This window comes from Panthera leo, chromosome F2 (genome assembly GCF_018350215.1).
Source record: "Panthera leo isolate Ple1 chromosome F2, P.leo_Ple1_pat1.1, whole genome shotgun sequence".
NCBI classification, from domain to species: domain Eukaryota; kingdom Metazoa; phylum Chordata; class Mammalia; order Carnivora; family Felidae; genus Panthera; species Panthera leo.
This window is the reverse complement of record NC_056695.1, coordinates 50836504-50853454: the sequence shown is the minus strand read 5'-3', so window position 1 is coordinate 50853454 and position 16951 is coordinate 50836504. Positions and strand designations below refer to the sequence as shown.

At 38.0% G+C, this 16951-nt stretch overlaps 1 protein-coding gene across 2 annotated transcripts in view; it reads right to left on the bottom strand.

The window, feature by feature from the left end:
* ZFPM2 (zinc finger protein, FOG family member 2) overlaps positions 1–16951 on the bottom strand; it is a 468988-nt gene that overhangs the window by 158471 nt on the left and 293566 nt on the right. For both annotated transcript variants that reach the window (XM_042923254.1, XM_042923256.1), the window contains one exon: positions 6014–6125. In XM_042923254.1, coding sequence (XP_042779188.1) covers positions 6014–6125 — 112 coding nt within the window. The remainder of the gene's footprint in view (positions 1–6013; positions 6126–16951) is intronic.

Genomic DNA, 16951 nt, shown 5'->3' with positions numbered 1-16951 from the left:
AGCAAATAAGAAACTGTAGGTATAGTACTTCAAGCAATGTCTGCATAGAATAAGTGTTTAAAAAAGGTGACTGCTATATTAGTATTAATAATATTATCATTATCGTCTTTATACTAGACATTTTATGTAAGACTTCTTTAAAAATAAAAATAGCATGTGTCCAAGGGAAAACTCTAAGAGCATCTTCAGGCAAAGGCTTCAGGCCTTTAATTCTGTAATACAGTTGTCTGGGGATACTGTGGGTTCAACAGTAACCGAGTAAGACTTCTGGAATACGTGGCTACAAATCTGCTACCAGATGAGGATGTTTTCCTGCACATTTGCTTGATACCAACATAAAGACCTGGTTTCATTTCCTCTGGGTTTGTACTGACATGTTCACAAAAGCAAATGGGATTGAGTAGAAGATAATTAGCAATACAGTATTTATAATAATATACACAGTTAAGGGTTCTCCCTCTCAAAAATTCTGCAACATGGCCATTGCTATCCCACTCTTACAACTGAGGAAATCAAGATTTATAGAGGGTACATGATTCGCCCAAATTTACATACCAGCAATAGTTATTTTACCCTGATACGGTGTTTTCATATGGAAAGAAATCTTCTGTGGTTAAGGTGGGAGTGGGAGTTAACGATACTTTTTTCACTCTTTTGATTGGCAACATTGATTCTCTTAATCTTGACACCTAGAGAATGTGGCTACACTGAAATAACAACTCCATGAAAAACTAAATTGTTCCTTATTGGAAATGAACTGAATGAAGAAACCCACATGCTAATGGCTTAATTCTGAGTATTCAAAAACAACCTATTTACTTTTACAATGTGAGAAAGGTCACCATACTGTGCAAACACTATGAAGTAAAGAACACCATGGTTTATGGAGAAGAAACGTCAATCTCCAAGGCTCAACAGGCACCAGTGGATTTTAGGAATTAGTGGGCAGACCTTGCTAATCCTACCCCCCAGCATCCTCCCTTTAACTTCAGCATGGTGCTTTTTAGTATTTTTCCATTGGAGATAAGTAAATTAGAATTATCTGGAGTCTGTTGAGAATAATGGCCAAAAACAGATGACCCAACAGGTCTGGTCCATCAATATCTGGTTGAGCTAATTACTTTCTGGAATGACAGGGGGTAGTTGAGGCAGGAAAAAAGTACATCAGATTACAATATTAATGCCAAAATACTATACTTTTTTACTTTGATGAAACAAGATGATGGCAGCCTGTCACAAAGCACTAAGTGATATAATATAATTTTATAATAATTATTTGATGGACACCCTGGAAATGAAAACTACAGTTACATTTAATTTTGCTATTAGCTCACATTTAATAATACTTTAAGAACTAAGTATGCCTCTCAGATGGTAATAGTTACACATTAAGTGGCCTATCTAACACACCATAAGAAAATGATATCAAAAATTTCACAGTCCAGCCAATTTTAAAAAATGCTAAACATATGCATTTTTACATTCTATTTGTAAATAGGTACTGATATCTTCTCAGATGGCCAGGTCCTTATAATAATGATTTTGGCATAGAATCCATGAGTAATTTAGGTTCTTAGCTAGAAAACAAAACACGGAAATGTAATTTTCGCCTCAGGAATTCATTTGTCGTCTTTGGCGAGAGCTTCTTAGACATTAGGAATAACATGTTGCATCTAAGCCCATCAAGCAACACCTCTTTTGTATCTGGCACCAGCACTTTGGTTTCATTTGGGGAACTATTTCTTTTCCATCTTCGTGGCTCACGTGGGGTTAATTCTACTCTAAGGATGATTGTAGTCTGCCAGGGAGAGTGTTTAATTGGATCAAAGATTGGTATGTGATGTGCCCTAATCAAAACCCAGGAAAGCTGTGTTTCATTGGAAGTGCTGTGCTGGTAGAATTAGTTTGGAGCTTCCCACTACCTGAGGAGAGCATTTCTGAAAATGAAACCCATGCAAGAAAGAAGAGGCAGAGGATAGAGACAACCTGGGGACCAAGTTTGAGCAACTGGATTAAGCTGTTCCTGAAGTCCAGAACATCCTTAGACTCTGTTTTATGAGTAGATGAATCTCCTTACCCCAACACACGCACGCGCACGCACACACACACACACACACACACACACACACACACTCTCTGTAATTCTTTTTTTTTTTTTTTTTTGCATAAGCCAATTTCATTTGGATTTCTATCACTTGAAAACAGTCCCAGCTTATAAGTAACATACGTATTATGAAAATGCCTCACACATTACGGATGCCCAAGTCAATACTTACTAAATCTAAATTGCTAAAACCTTCCAGCTACAAAACTCTTTTGCTTTGAGGAGTCTTATCATACCTGCTGCCTATGAAGACAGCAAGCTCACAGCCCACAAGGTCCTGATAGAAGTGCTTTCTTGGGTCATATTTTCCATGACTCAAATGATCCCTGGTACAATCCCAGCATATTAAGGTACTCACAGAACTTTGAGACATATTCTGGGTGAGTTATTCCCTCCCTCCAAAGGCAATCTGAATACTAGGAATTAGTATCAGGCCTTCGAAGTCCATCTAGGGTATCAGAACAGAATTTACAGAAGTGTTTTTGAGTGTGTTATCCAGAACACTAACTGCAATGGGTGTCCACTGGAAAGGAAAAGAAAAAAAAAATCTATCTACCTATCTCATATGGTCAAATGAGTTAAATTGGTGTTTTGTTTTGTTTTGGTTCACTACAGAACTTCTCAGAGCATTCATACCAGCAGGCATTGTGAGTTTTCAAGAGGGGCCACAATAGGCAATATTAGGTCATAGGGCTTGTTCTTTAATGCACTTGGGGTTCTGAGTAATGCAATTGGGGAGTGTCATACTCTAACATAGATCTTTGCACTATTCAGGCATAAATACCTGACTGACTTGGAAGAATTTACTCATCATATAAAATGGCAAGGGGAAGTCAGAGTTACACAGTAGGAGTATAGGGTTTGGAACCATCAAGACCTGTTTTCAAATTTGGCTCCGTTGTTAGGTCTCCATGACCAAGAACAGCCATACTATCTTTCTCAATGGGAATGCCAAACTATGCAGGGGCATCTGGGTGGCTCAGTCCGTTGAGCATCCGACTTCAGCTCAGGTCCTGATCTCGTGGTCTATGAGTTTGAGCCCCGCGTCGGGCTCTGTGCTGACAGCTCGGAGCCCGGAGCCTGCTTCGGATTCTGTGTCTCCTTCTCTCTCTGCCCCTCCCCCACCCATGCTCTGCCTGTCTCTCTCCGTCAAAAATAAATAAACGTTTAACAATAATCAAAAAAAGAATGCCAAACTATGTAAAATAATTTTTAAAAAGCTACTTATCTTATTAAGCTGTTTGAAAGCCTAATGCCGGGAGAAATTATTCTAATGTCTGTAACTCAGACCCTAAGTTACACAAAGGTACATTTGAACCCCACTCCAACCACTTACTAGCTATGAAATGGAGAATTAGGTGGGTTGAGTAAATTACTCAACCCACCTAATTCTCCATTTCACCTTTTGCAACATGGAGTAGTATATTAATTACTTCATAGGAGGTAGTAAATGAAGATAAAATGAAATGATGCCTATGCAGTAAATATTGCACTACCCGCTCTTTGTACCACAATACCAATAGTTCTTAAGTTGAACAATATCAAATTACCTTTTGCAGGTTAAGAACCATTAAATAGCAGTGATTCTTATGGTTCATCATTCGAGTATATGAAATTCCTGTGACCGTTTCTGGCGACTACACATCCTTTGTTTATCTGGTCAACAAATCAATATTTATTGAGTACTTTTTTTTTTCTTTATAGCAGCATACCATACCAAGGATAGGAAGGTGACTAAGACAGTTCTTGCCCTCGGTAATTACAGAGTAGACTGGAAAGCAAGGCAATAATCCCTGTTTACTTTTTTCTTTTACTAAAAGTTAATGGCTAACTTCTTACTTTTTTTTTCCCCGAATTTTTAACTTTGTTACTCTTTTCTTGAACCCATATGATAATGATCATAAAACAAGGTGATGGAGGGGCGCCTGGGTGGCTCGGTCGGTTAAGCGTCCCACTTCGGCTCAGGTCATGATCTCGCGGTCCGTGAGTTCGAGCCCCGTGTCGGGCTCTGTGCTGACTGCTCAGAGCCTGGAGCCTGTTTCCGATTCTGTGTCTCCCTCTCTCTCTGACCCTCCCCCGTTCATGCTCTGTCTCTCTCTGTCTCAAAAATAAATATATGTTAAAAAAATAAAAAAAAAATAAAAAAACAAGGTGATGGAGAAGAATGAGAGAAGCACACATGGCTGGTATGGAAGTACCATGGAGAGGATTCAGGGGTGCTGAGTAATGGTGGCTATTAGTAGCCATGTACGAGGCCAGCAACTAGTTGGGCTCAAGATCTGCTTCATGCGTTAATTAATGAGTAACCTTCCATAAATTGCTCCAAATTACTTACTGCCAACCATAATACAAACATAAACGTGTTCGAGTTAGAGTCCTCCGCTGAACACAGAACTGCAATTTTGTCATATTTCTTATATAGCAAAATAACAACCATTGCTCCCCGAAGAATGGCTGATTTAAAAATGCAGTGGATCTGGATTATGACAAGAGAACAGCTACTCCCTTGGTTCCTCCATATTATACCACCATCGCGGAGATAAGACATTATACAACAACCATTTATTCCTAGTGATTAAGCCTGCATTCCAAGGTCTCTTTTGTATTTCTGCACTCTGAACGTGGGCACTGGTAAGCTGGTTCACTATACCATTTCCTTCCACTTTGATAGATCATGTTGACATATCCTGGGAAAATCTCACTTCCCTTCTAGTTAAAAGCTCCCACCAGCATACCACAGGTATTTCAGGTTAGAAAATGAGTAGGTTTGGGACCAGCAATTATAGAAGGAAAAGGAATATAATCAGATCCTGGTGTGCAGATTGTTTTTTAAGCTCACAAATTCCCTCTTTCCGGTGTTTCAACTTTCAAAGGCTTATGGTAGTTTAAAGGCAATCCTCTTATAAGTGTACAAATTGTAATGATTATAGGAACAAGTTGTAATTGTTTCTAGCAAGTTTTTAAGAGTCTTTGATGTTATGATTAGTGTTTTATATGTTAATATATTGATAGGGGTGCTTATTTGCTTGTTCCCTTGTACGCTTTTATGGTTTCTAGGTTCACTGTGCAAATAAATCTTTGATCTCAGTAGGTCTATTTGGTTAAAAAAGAAAGCTAAAAGAAATTAAACACGCGAAGCCCAAGGTTTTGCAATATTTACGAAGAAGCGCGATTAGGGATTTCTCTGTAAGAGTACAGAGCTGGGGCCCACGACCTGAAGGTGGAGAAAAGTGTCCCAAATGACACCACACACGAACAGGGGACTGCGCTGGGGAATGCCATCCCGGAACTTGGGCTCCTTTGTAGCCAGGGTGTATCTATATGACGGCAGTCTGGGCTGATGCCACACTGAGCAAATCAAAGGCAAAGCACTGCAAGCCATCGGCTTCCTCTTTCCCATTTGCCTCCTGCCCTTCAGAAATCACCATGGGGAAGAATTCTCCGTCTTTGCAATGGTTTCATTTTCAGCTATCCCCATCATGAGTGATTTCAAGACAGTGTCTGGAATGCAATGCCTCCTGGAGCATGCACCTTGACATGAATTGCTAAGTTTCAAAGGAATTTGCTTTCTGTAGATAATGTCTAAGAGAGAGGGACCTGGGATTTCATCAAACTGGCTATCAATAAAGCTAACAGCAAGGAAGGCTCCAGTCACACCACTCAAATGCAGGGTTAGGTAAATGTGTGCAGTGCTAAGTAATTAATGGTATAACACTTTCTGTCATGTTTTGTACAGAAAAAGCCCAGTAGGCTTTGCTGACAACATGGGTTAGAGAGATTCAGGAGGGAAAAAGAAGAGAGGGGATCAAATGTCACTTTGCATTCTCATTCCCCGCTCACTGGGTGCTGTTGTGCAACGCTCAGGTTCCAAAACTCGCAAAGAGAGAGGGAAATGATTCCTGCATTTACCTTTGCTGTACACAATGCAGTTGTTTTTGTTGTCTTCTACTCCTTGCCAAGTCACATCCAGTAGCCACTTGGGACCAGCAGTCAGCACCATTGGGACCTGAGCCTTTGTCTTCTGTAGAAAGAATGATAACAAACAGATGCCATTTGCTTTTGTTGATTAAAAACTTGAATAATAACTGTACTAATCATTTTATTTTTACAAACAACTAAATCTCCCAAACCATAATCCACGTCCTTATTCCCCTGTCTCATAATATCTTTTTAAGATGACAGAAGCTGTAAGGCTTTACTGCTTTCACTAATCTGAATGGTAGAATTACTATCAAGGATTTTTTTTTCCCTAAATGATACTGGATCAGATCTCCAAGATTAGACAGATCTCTTGCGGCTCTGAATTATAAAGAGAATGCAGATGACTTTCATTGCAAAGAGCAGAGTGTTTAGAAGTGAACTTTAGACACATTGTACTTTACTATCAACAGGATCTCACTATTTCCTGAAACAGACAGGAAAGAATTTAAAGAATCAGGATCCATTTCAAAGCTCTACCCTGAGCAACATTTTTATTAGAGTCGGAATTTATTTCAAATGAATAATGAAATCTACCTAACCTCCTTTGCTAAGTGTGGATATGCAGTCTGACTGTAACTGAAATAATAATAATGCTAATGATTCACCATACATTGTCTCCAGAAAGAGTATAAAAGAGGAATCGTGAATAAATTCAGATGCAGAGCAACTAAAGCATGACATACCTCGCTCTGGGAAGCACAGAGGCAGGGAGACACTCACCCTAGTTCGAACAAAATGTTTCCGGTTGTACATTTTCAACATAAGGCTCAAAAGGTTTATCAATTTAGGCTGTTTGGAATGCGAATTATTTGCCTTTAATTACATTAAACATGGCAGGAAATGAACTGAGGAGGAAACAAGTGAGCCTTAGCAAGACTGTTGTTTCCCGATGAGTCACAGTGAACTAGCAGTCAGACTTTTATCATCCACCAGACCATGTCTGTATATCAAATATCACAAAACCCAGAGTACAATGCAAGGGTCTCAAGGTAATGTTTGAACTGAATCTTCACCTAGATATGATCCTGCCACAGAGATCGTGGCTCATTCTGGGACTTTGCTGCAAATTTCCCAAATTGGCATTAATAAATATTCACTTGTGGAGTTCCGTGTAATCTGGTCATTTCAAATCCCTCAGGAATCTGGAAAACCCATTTCCCCCACTAAATAACAACAATGATTGTGCCTGAGACACAGATCTGTTGTTAGCTGCAAACCCATATTGACGACTAGGCATAAGATGAATGTTAACCCATTCTTTAAAGTATCAATTATATTATAAGAGGTAAAACTACTGTAAAATATACTGTTTAATGAAAAAAAAACCAACCATCATGGATAAATTTTTTTAAAAGTCTGAAAAAAATATTTCAAATTTAAGAGATGGTAAGCCAGATCAATTGTAAGAAATGCTAGCATACTGATTTTTCGTATTTGTTCTTTGATTCAATTTTAAATTGTTCGCTTTTCAACCACACATCGTAATTGTTCACTTTTCAACTATACATCTTAATATTTGGTAAGTACAACCATTAAAAACGTTTATCTTGTGCTCTACACATTCCGAGAAACTTCTCTAGTAACAAACTACAGAAATTATCCCTGAAAATATAGTCTGTAGGAAAGAAGAATACAGGAAAGAAGAATACAGTCTAAGGGCCTGTAGAAAAGAAGCAATTTTATACTATTTTTTTTAACAATACAGGCAAAGATGTTAGCAAGTTATCTTTACGGTTATCAGTCTGAGTGACCATTTTTATTTACTTGCATTTGAAAACACAATTGAGGGCAAGTAAGCTTCTTCAATCTGAAATGATAATGACCCATATCCAATTAATATTAGGTCTTAATTATGCATATGTCAGCTCCCTTTACTACCAGAGAAACAGGTAAACCCACAGATCAGGCTCAGTAGGTCTCCAGGCAAAAAGCAGAACGAGTCACAAGAGAGAGTCCACCATTTCGGTAGACAGTTATTATGTAGGAGATTTTGCGATCTTATTTGTAACACTTGTTCTTTTCTGGTTTTAAATAACAGATTTCAACAACAGGCACCTCCCCCATTTCTACTGTATTCTTATTTTATGGGAAAGTCATACTTTTTATTTAATCTTTACACTCCACAGTTCTTAAAGCCACATGGATTTCTACACAGTAAATCAGCTTTCACAATTTTCCACAGATAATATGAAAACTAGATATTGATCATTTAAATTCTTTAGGGAATATTTTAGTGTAAAGTAAATCAGTTGATTTGCTGATACTATAATCTTCCATTCATCTTATGAATATACAAACCACCTCTATCCTGGTCCTGTGTTTTTTGGTGCTAGCAATATTAAGGCATCTTTCTTTTTGGTGAAAGATACAGATACCTAAGAAAAAAGTTGAATATAATGCAAACAGTCGCATGATAAGAGCAAAAAGTCATGTGTAAATTGTTTTGGGATTAATGCAGGGCAAGAAAGAAAGTTCTGTCTTGTGGATTCTGGGAAGATATCATAGCAGAGGTGACATTTAGACAGGCTCTTAAAGGATAAATGGGGAAAATTTGCAATTGGTGGTATGCCATGGACAAAGTCTGAGCAGTATATGAGTCGTGAGTACAGGCAATGGTGAGCGGTTCTGGGACACTTTGCTTTTGAGTTCTTACAAAGTCTTTACAGCCATTCTTGATTCGTAGAAAGTACTAGATAAGTATTAGCTATCATCATCGTCACCATCATCATCAATATTTTCATTACTGACAGGTGGGAGAGGAATAACAGCAATGTGTCTGGAAGGGCAGGTTAGAAGCTATTTTGAAAGATGTTTTTTTTTTTTTTATATCAGGCAAAACCTTTTATGCTTAAATTTCTAAGCAAAGGAAGCCAGTAACGATTGTTTAACCAGGAAGAATAAGGGTACTATTACTTACGCTACTTGTGTGGGTTTTCTGTGACACTTAACTTTATTTAGTCTTCATATCCATTCTCAGATAAAAAAGAAAAACCTGCAACTCAAAGATTAATGACTTCTGTTAGGTCAAATGGCTGGTAAAAGGAAAACATCGTATCTATTTCTAGCTGTCTCCAGCTAGACTCCTGGGGTGACCAACCATTTGGGTTTTTCTGAGACTGAAGGGTTCCCCAGGATGCTGGATTTTCAGCCTTTAAATGAGAAATTCCTTGGCAAACTGGGATGATTTATCCCCCCCCCACTACTACTGTTACAACAATATTAGTCATTTACATCTATTGAACACTAAATGTTGGATACTGTACTTCCGTTCAATTATCTTTTTTGATTTTTAAACTCAAGGGCTTAGGTATTAACTTTTTCCATTTAGTATATAAGCAAATGAAGACTCAAAGGAATTAATCTCATGGTGCAAATAAAACTAGTTAATTAATATCTTTCCTTAATAGTACATTAGGCATCATACCTTTTAAAACTTTGGAAACCTGGGCATAGATAGAATTGGACTTATTAAGAAACTGAATTGAAGGAAAAACAAATTCTTTTACTCTAAATCAATAAAGCCAAAGCAAAAATGTAGCTAAAACTTGCTGAAAGCTCTACCAAAGCTGTGAAGTAAATAATAAGTAGATAAAAAATCTCAAGGGACCAGTTATTACAGTTTTGAGGAGGTAAGTCAATTTCTTTCTGAAGAAGTCAACTTTCGTAGAGATTGACTGACTTCAAAGAAGATTACCAAGTGTGAGAAGGAAGGAGTTAGCCAGGATTATATGAAATCTACACTCCGGCAAAATCCATGAATAGAAAATAACAATAATATCCACATTGATCATTAGGTTCACTTTCCCAGGTCTCTACCATAAGGACTCATACAAGTCTAGAATGTTAAGAACTGAAAGCAACTTCAAAGTTCAGTGAGTTTCATTCCCTAATTTCACAAATGAAGACCGCAAGACCAAGATGTTTATTAGTATCCTACAGAGCACACAGTCGGCACAATATGTTGGGAAAGAGAGTGGATATAAACGTAGTCCCATGCCCTAATTCTCTGGAACCTGTCAATATGTTACCTTACTTGGGCAAAGGGTTTTAAAGAAGTGATGAAGGTGTAGGACTGTGAAATGGTGGAAATATCCTAGATTATCTGGACAGGCCCAGTCTGAACACCTGAGTTCCTGAAGACAGGAGAGGCAACACAGTAGATCAAAGGAACTCGATATGAAAAGGATTCCACCTGCCTTTGCTGCCTTTGAGGATGGCATACTGAGTTTATAAACTAAGGAGCACAGTGGTGTCCAGAAACTGGGATGACTCTGTTTCAGGAAGCAGGAAACAGGGACCTCAGTTTTGCAACCTCAAGGAATTGAATTCTGCCACCAGCTTGAATAGTGGGAAAGGTATTCTCCGCTAGAACCTCCAGAATGGAATGCATTCCACCTTGATTTCAGTCTAATGGGATCCATATTGGACCTCTCACCTACAGAACTGATAATAAATTTGTGTTGTTTTAAGCCACTAAATTTGTGGTAATTTGTTTCAGCAGCAATAGAAAACTAACACAAAAGGGATTCATATTTACTGACTTACGGTTTAAAAAAACACTTTAAGCTCCTTATCAAATATACTCAAAAGGTATAAAACAGCTTCTTAGAATAACATTAAACCTATGTTGTCATTCCATCATTATTAGATATACTAAATGTTCTTGTCTTAAAGTACAAGAAAATACACAGTGGTGATTGTAATAATTTCCACTTCTACAATTAAGTATTTAAAACATTTCATGATTTACTGTTGACCTTATAGTCGAGGCAGAACAGAAAGGACATTACTTTTCTTGGAGTCAGATGACCTAGGTTTGAATCCTACTCTGTGCTATGGGCAGGCTCCACGACTGGGAAATCACTTAAACCTGAATGTCGTGAATTGCAGATTACACATGTGTAAAATGGGGACAATGGTTTCTATCTCAAAGACAGTTGTCTAAATCAACCAGCACAGTGTTTAGTACACTGTAGATGCATGTAACACTTCTGCTAAATAGCTACATGAAGAAATAAACTAAAAATGCACAAAAAGCATTTACTGAATCTTTGTTTTTCTCAGGTGCTGGTAATGCCTACAGTTATTAGCATAAAAATCAAGAGAAAAACTCTTTAAACACAGCGGTAGTCATTAGTGCTATTGATAAATTGTTTCCAACTCTCCACTTTCCAGATCTCTTTTAAAGTCAGGCATGGCCATGTGACTTCATGTGACCAATGAAATTGAACAAGAGATGACTCATGTCACTTCCACACAGAAGCTGTAAGAGCCAATGGACTCATCGCCATGCCTTGCTTTGCGGCAGTGATCATGGGAGCATGCGAGGAGGAAGCCTTGGCAATCACAACGGCCATGTAGTGTGATAAAGAAAGGAACTTTTTTTTTTACGTAAAAAGCCATTGTGATATGAGAGTTGCTTGCAACCTCAGCAAAACCTAGCTTATCCTCACTTATGCAAAGCTTTTTTTCATTTTTTTCCCCCGTATTCAATAACCCATGGGTTTTTACAGGTTAAAGTTTGCGTTTTAAATCTAGGCAGTCTCTTTCAGTAATAAACCAATACAAGGTGCATAACAGGAGCCCCGAGTTTCATTTAAACTGGCACGTTTTAAAAAGAAAAGGAAATTTGAGGCTCCACGTTGCAAGTTAGAAAAACGTGCACTCGTGGACACTGTTTGAACCCAGAGTTTCATGCTTCGACAGCCTACCACGAGACAAACTTGACAAGGACAAAATGGGTCAAAAGTGTCATTTCTTAGGAATAATTAGAATCATCTAATGTGGATAAAAGAGGTCAAACTAGCATCCACTTCTCACTAACCTTTGGAGTTACTGGACCGACAAAGGAGGTAGCCTTCAATAAATGTTTATACTCAAGCCAAAAGGTTAATGGAGATAAAAGTAGACAGCCCAAAGGTAAAGAACAGAGGATAATTCTAACCCAAGAAACTGGTGACATAATGCTGTCTTAGGGACTCCAAATTTTGCTGGAAATATTTGTTGAAGATTTCCAAAATGAGGCTTAGGAAGAGCTAGAAGTCTTAGGAAAATCTGACCTATGAGAAGAGCCTGACTTTACAGCCTTTTAAAAGAGCTACAAGTGTCACCTGATGGAAAAATTGGCCTCCATTGACTTTAGTTTGGGAAATATAACAAAATCTCATTAGGGAATCTCAAGCCAATGCCATGAGATGGAGTTCGATGTGGATAAAAATGCTCTCAGCGTGTTGATTCCTTAACTGGGCAATAGGTGAAAAGGGCTGAAGCTTAGTTGACAAAATTAATAGCTGTTTCTATTCTCTCCAGCTATAAAAACATATTTGAGAGTAGGCATAGAAAATTTTCCAAATCACTGTAGACATTAGATTTAGAACCAGAAAAAAAGCCAATCTCCCCCAACTGAATTATTGCCTACATCTAAATGAAAAAGAAAAATGGTACTGTATGTGATTTGACCTTGTACTTACTACACAGTAAAAGTTTCAGTTAATATATCCAAGCGGTTCTGCACACTGGAATTACATTTAAACACAATCTGACAGTCACGAAAACATTGTATCACTCTCCCTGTAACTGTATGATGTCTCTAGTGACAGTGAGCTTGAATTTAAAAATTCCCTTCACAAACAATCTATCCTATGGGAGCATAAAAACTTAAAATCTTGGAGTACCCAGAGTGAGGAGAAATGTCAAGTAATAACGCAAGGCCCTACACAATTATGTTTTCAGTAGTTCTGTGCGTGACATACAGTCTCAACATCACTGATTTGACTGGAACTATAAAACTTTTAGTATGGGGGTGCCTGGATGGCTCCATTGGTGGAGCATGTAACTCTTGATCACAGGATTGTGAGTTTGAGCCCCACGTTGGGTGGAGATTTACTTAAAAAATTAAAATATTTAAAAACTAGACTTTTAGAATGAAGACTTCCAGGGGCGCCTGGGTGGCTCAGTCGGTTGAGCATCCGACTTCGGCTCAGGTCACGATCTCGCGGTTTGTGAGTTGGAGCCCCGCGTTGGGCTCTGTGCTGACAGCTCGGAGCCTGGGGCCTGCTTCAGATTCTGTGTCCCCTGTCTCTCTGCCCCACCCCTGCTTGTGCTCTGTCTCTAGAGAGACATTGTTTCAAAATGAGAGACATTCTTTCAAAAATGAATAAACATAAAAAAAAAAAATTTAGAATGAAGATTTGCACCTACCAAACCTGTGGCTTTTAGTAAAATCCTTTAAAAAGTTATACAGGGTTTGAGCTTGATCCTGCTGAGGCCAATACTTTTTTTTTTCTTTAAAAAACAGAGTATCACTTTAGACTACATAAACGGAATAACTCTATTCCATGTGGTCTTGTAGGGTCAACATTATCTGTGTGATGATATAAAAACAGGTTCTCAGCAATAACACCTAGATATTCTCCATGACTAACTAATGCCAGACATCATTCAGACATGACTAGGCTTTTCATGTGTTTCCATGCAAATCATGTGCTTCCGTTTAAAAAATAATAAAATGGCCACTGAACTACACTGGGATATCCCTTGAGTAAGAATTGCCACCTTCCTTTTGTTTATTGTGTCTAAAAATGAGAGAGAGAGAAAGAGAGACACAAACAGATTTAAGGAAGTAACCAGGGCCACCTGGCTGGTTCAGAAAAGCATGCAACTCTTGATCTTGGGGTCATAAGCTCGAGCCCCACATTGGATACAGAGATTAGTTAAGTGAATAAATACATAAATAAAAACTTGAAACAAATGAAGAAGTAACTTTAGGAGCTTTCAAACTCATACCAAGTATTTTACCTACAGTAATTGTTTAGGAAAAAACAAAACTCAACTTAGTAAAAGATAATCAAATTTCCCTTGCTTGAAAAAGACTGATGTGCTACACACATTTTCTTTCTTTTTTTTTTTAATGAGACTTCAGTTCTTTAATTTTTTTTTTATAAATTTTTTTTAACGTTTATTTATTTTTGAGACAGAGAGAGACAGAGCATGAACGAGGGAGGGGCAGAGAGAGAGGGAGACACAGAATCGGAAGCAGGCTCCAGGCTCTGAGCCATCAGCCCAGAGCCCGACGCGGGGCTCGAACTCACGGACCGCAAGATCGTGACCTAAGCCGAAGTCGGAGGCTCAACCGACTCAGCCACCCAGGCGCCCCCGCTAGACACATTTTCAAACTCAAGTTCAAATAAATTAAGAATAGTCTTAAATTAGAAAATACATAAAAAGTCTAAACTGGAAAGGCATCCATGATGTGCCCTACCAAGGACCACTACACTATACCATTAGGCACAGAATAGATTTATGAATGGAAATATTAGGAAGGTGTCATTAGAATAGCATTTCTCTTGAGCACAGTTCCACAAAATATCCTTTAAGGACAGCATGAGAGTGAAATTCCAGATAAGTCTGCTAACAAACGTCTTTAAGATCACTGTGGTATGTGGGATCTCGAACACGATAAGAGACTTTTCAAAAACAAAATGAGTGTGAAATAAAATGATAGAATTCTTGGCTACTATATCCATCCATACTCCTTATGTCAAAGACAGTTTTATCTCTAAGAACCAAAAATTTAAATAATCATTATCTCTGAGGTATATTTGCTTTTAGTTCTCAAAATTGTGGAAACCCATTATGACAACATGAGTCACTGCTTAAAGATAGAAATTTCAGTATGAGAAATAATGATCTTTTAAGAAAGTGAACACAGTTCCATATATCCAGGTCATTAAAATAATCTCTTTACTTCCAGAAAAAAAGATTATTTCATGATAGTTAGAAAAATAATTGAAAATTACTGTTTAAGAATACACACATGAAAGATACAGATTTTTCATTTTTCAAATGGGAAGAATCTCTAAATGAATAACAAACAACTAAATTATCCAGATATTTATTATACTTTCATTTTCAAAAAAAAGAATAGATTCATTTCTCTTTCCCTTTTGCCAATTCACTCCCACAGTCTCATCTGTTCTCCACATATATTTGGCTCCGAAGAGGAACTACTCCCTCCAAGCTGGCAACCATTAACTTCAACCTTTTATTTTATACAGTTCTGAAAGTCACAGAGTGTTTAAGGAGTGTTGTTTTGCTCCTGGCAGAATTTCTGGGCTTGCACCTAGTGCAATGTGCAAAAGAGTGTCAGCACCGAAGCCTTGGGAAGGAAAAAGTAAACTGCTCTCGAGTATCCCCCCTGACGTAAACCTGTGGAGGGGAGCAGGGACCGGAAAGCCGTGATCCCAGCTGTGTGACCTGGGATCAATCATTTAACCTCTCATATGTCGCATCTTTCTGCTTTGTAAGATGATCTCATATGTCCTTCCAGCTTGACAATAACATCGTAAGACTTTCTACTATAGAATTTTTGTCAAGTCTAAACTCAAATCTTGAGTGTGAAGATATTTATGAAAATTTAATACACTGGGCTTATACTGACTTAAGGAAACACTACTATTTTTTAATTGCTGATGCAGTAAATAAAGCCGCCTACTGTACTTTACCTTGGAATATTAATACCAAGGAAAACGGTGAGGTCAGTGGTGTGGTCAAAATAAAATGTTAGTATGAAGAATTATATGGAGGGTGCTGCAGATGCGCGCGCGCGCGCGCGCGCGCGCACACACACACACACACACACACACACACACACACATTCAACTATCGATGACCTATTTACACATAAAAAAATAGTGGTCAATTCTATTCAGCAGTCTCTTTTTGCGATTTACCCCAAAGGCATTCTGTGGAAGAAAGAAAAAGCTATATCCTGCACAAAGTCATCCTCAGATACTGAGATATGTCTGTCCCTCATGAATTAATCCACTGCAGTATGTAATGAATCTTTCGGACACCTTTTAGACTGTCTCCTTATTACCATTTTAGCCAATCTTAATATCAGCTTTTCCCTTCCACAGAAAAAGGGCAATCCTGGTATTAACAATAGAGTAAATTTTAAAACCAAATGCAGACGGTTTTTTCCTTATATATACATGCTTTGTTTTCATGATTTGTACCTGTATTTTCCTCTATAGCCATAAAGTAGTAAGAACTCACCTATATCTTGAACTTAAAATATACCTGCGATTTGAAACTGATGTTAAGAGTCTAACATCAACTGGAAGAATAGGAATGAGAAAGGTGTCTCCAAAGAGAAAAAAGCCAAATGATGGCATTGTTAAACCATATAGTACATGCTGGGATGTATAGGTGCTGGGATGTATATAGCACCTTTGGGGAAAGCAGATTTTTATGAGACAAATTATTTAAAGTTGGGTGCAAAAGCTTAAGAGCTTGGCAGTATGGTTGGCAGAAGTGTGAAGGTGCTATAGAGGAATGGAACAAAGCTTATCTAATCTGTGAGACATTTTAATAACAAGAATATTGAAAACACTTAAATTAAGTATGTAAAGTAAGACTCTGACCATGAGAGTAGTTTTCAATATTTTTCTCCAAATCAACAGATGCAGAAGGACTATACTAATTCCGTACTTCCAGAGAATAAAAGCCAAGTGCCCAACTCAATGAGAGTAGCCTTCCCTTCCAGAAGTACACTGCTTTGTTTCCCTTGGAGAAAAATAAGGAGAAGAAGATGCCAACCAATGAAACTGATTCACCTCTACAAGCTCCCAATCCAGGGGACCTTTGTGCAACATACCTGTGAATCTGGTACAACGAAAGGAACATGCTATGAAAGCAGAACCAAATGAGATAAGCCTTTATAAATACTGTCCCTGGACAAATTTCTCCAGCCATATTCTTTACAAAGGCGTAGACATATGAATAAAAGCATCAACATGTGTATTAGAAAGAATACTTAATGTTAACATGACAAACTAACACATCTGTAAAAACTTAATGGTTGAG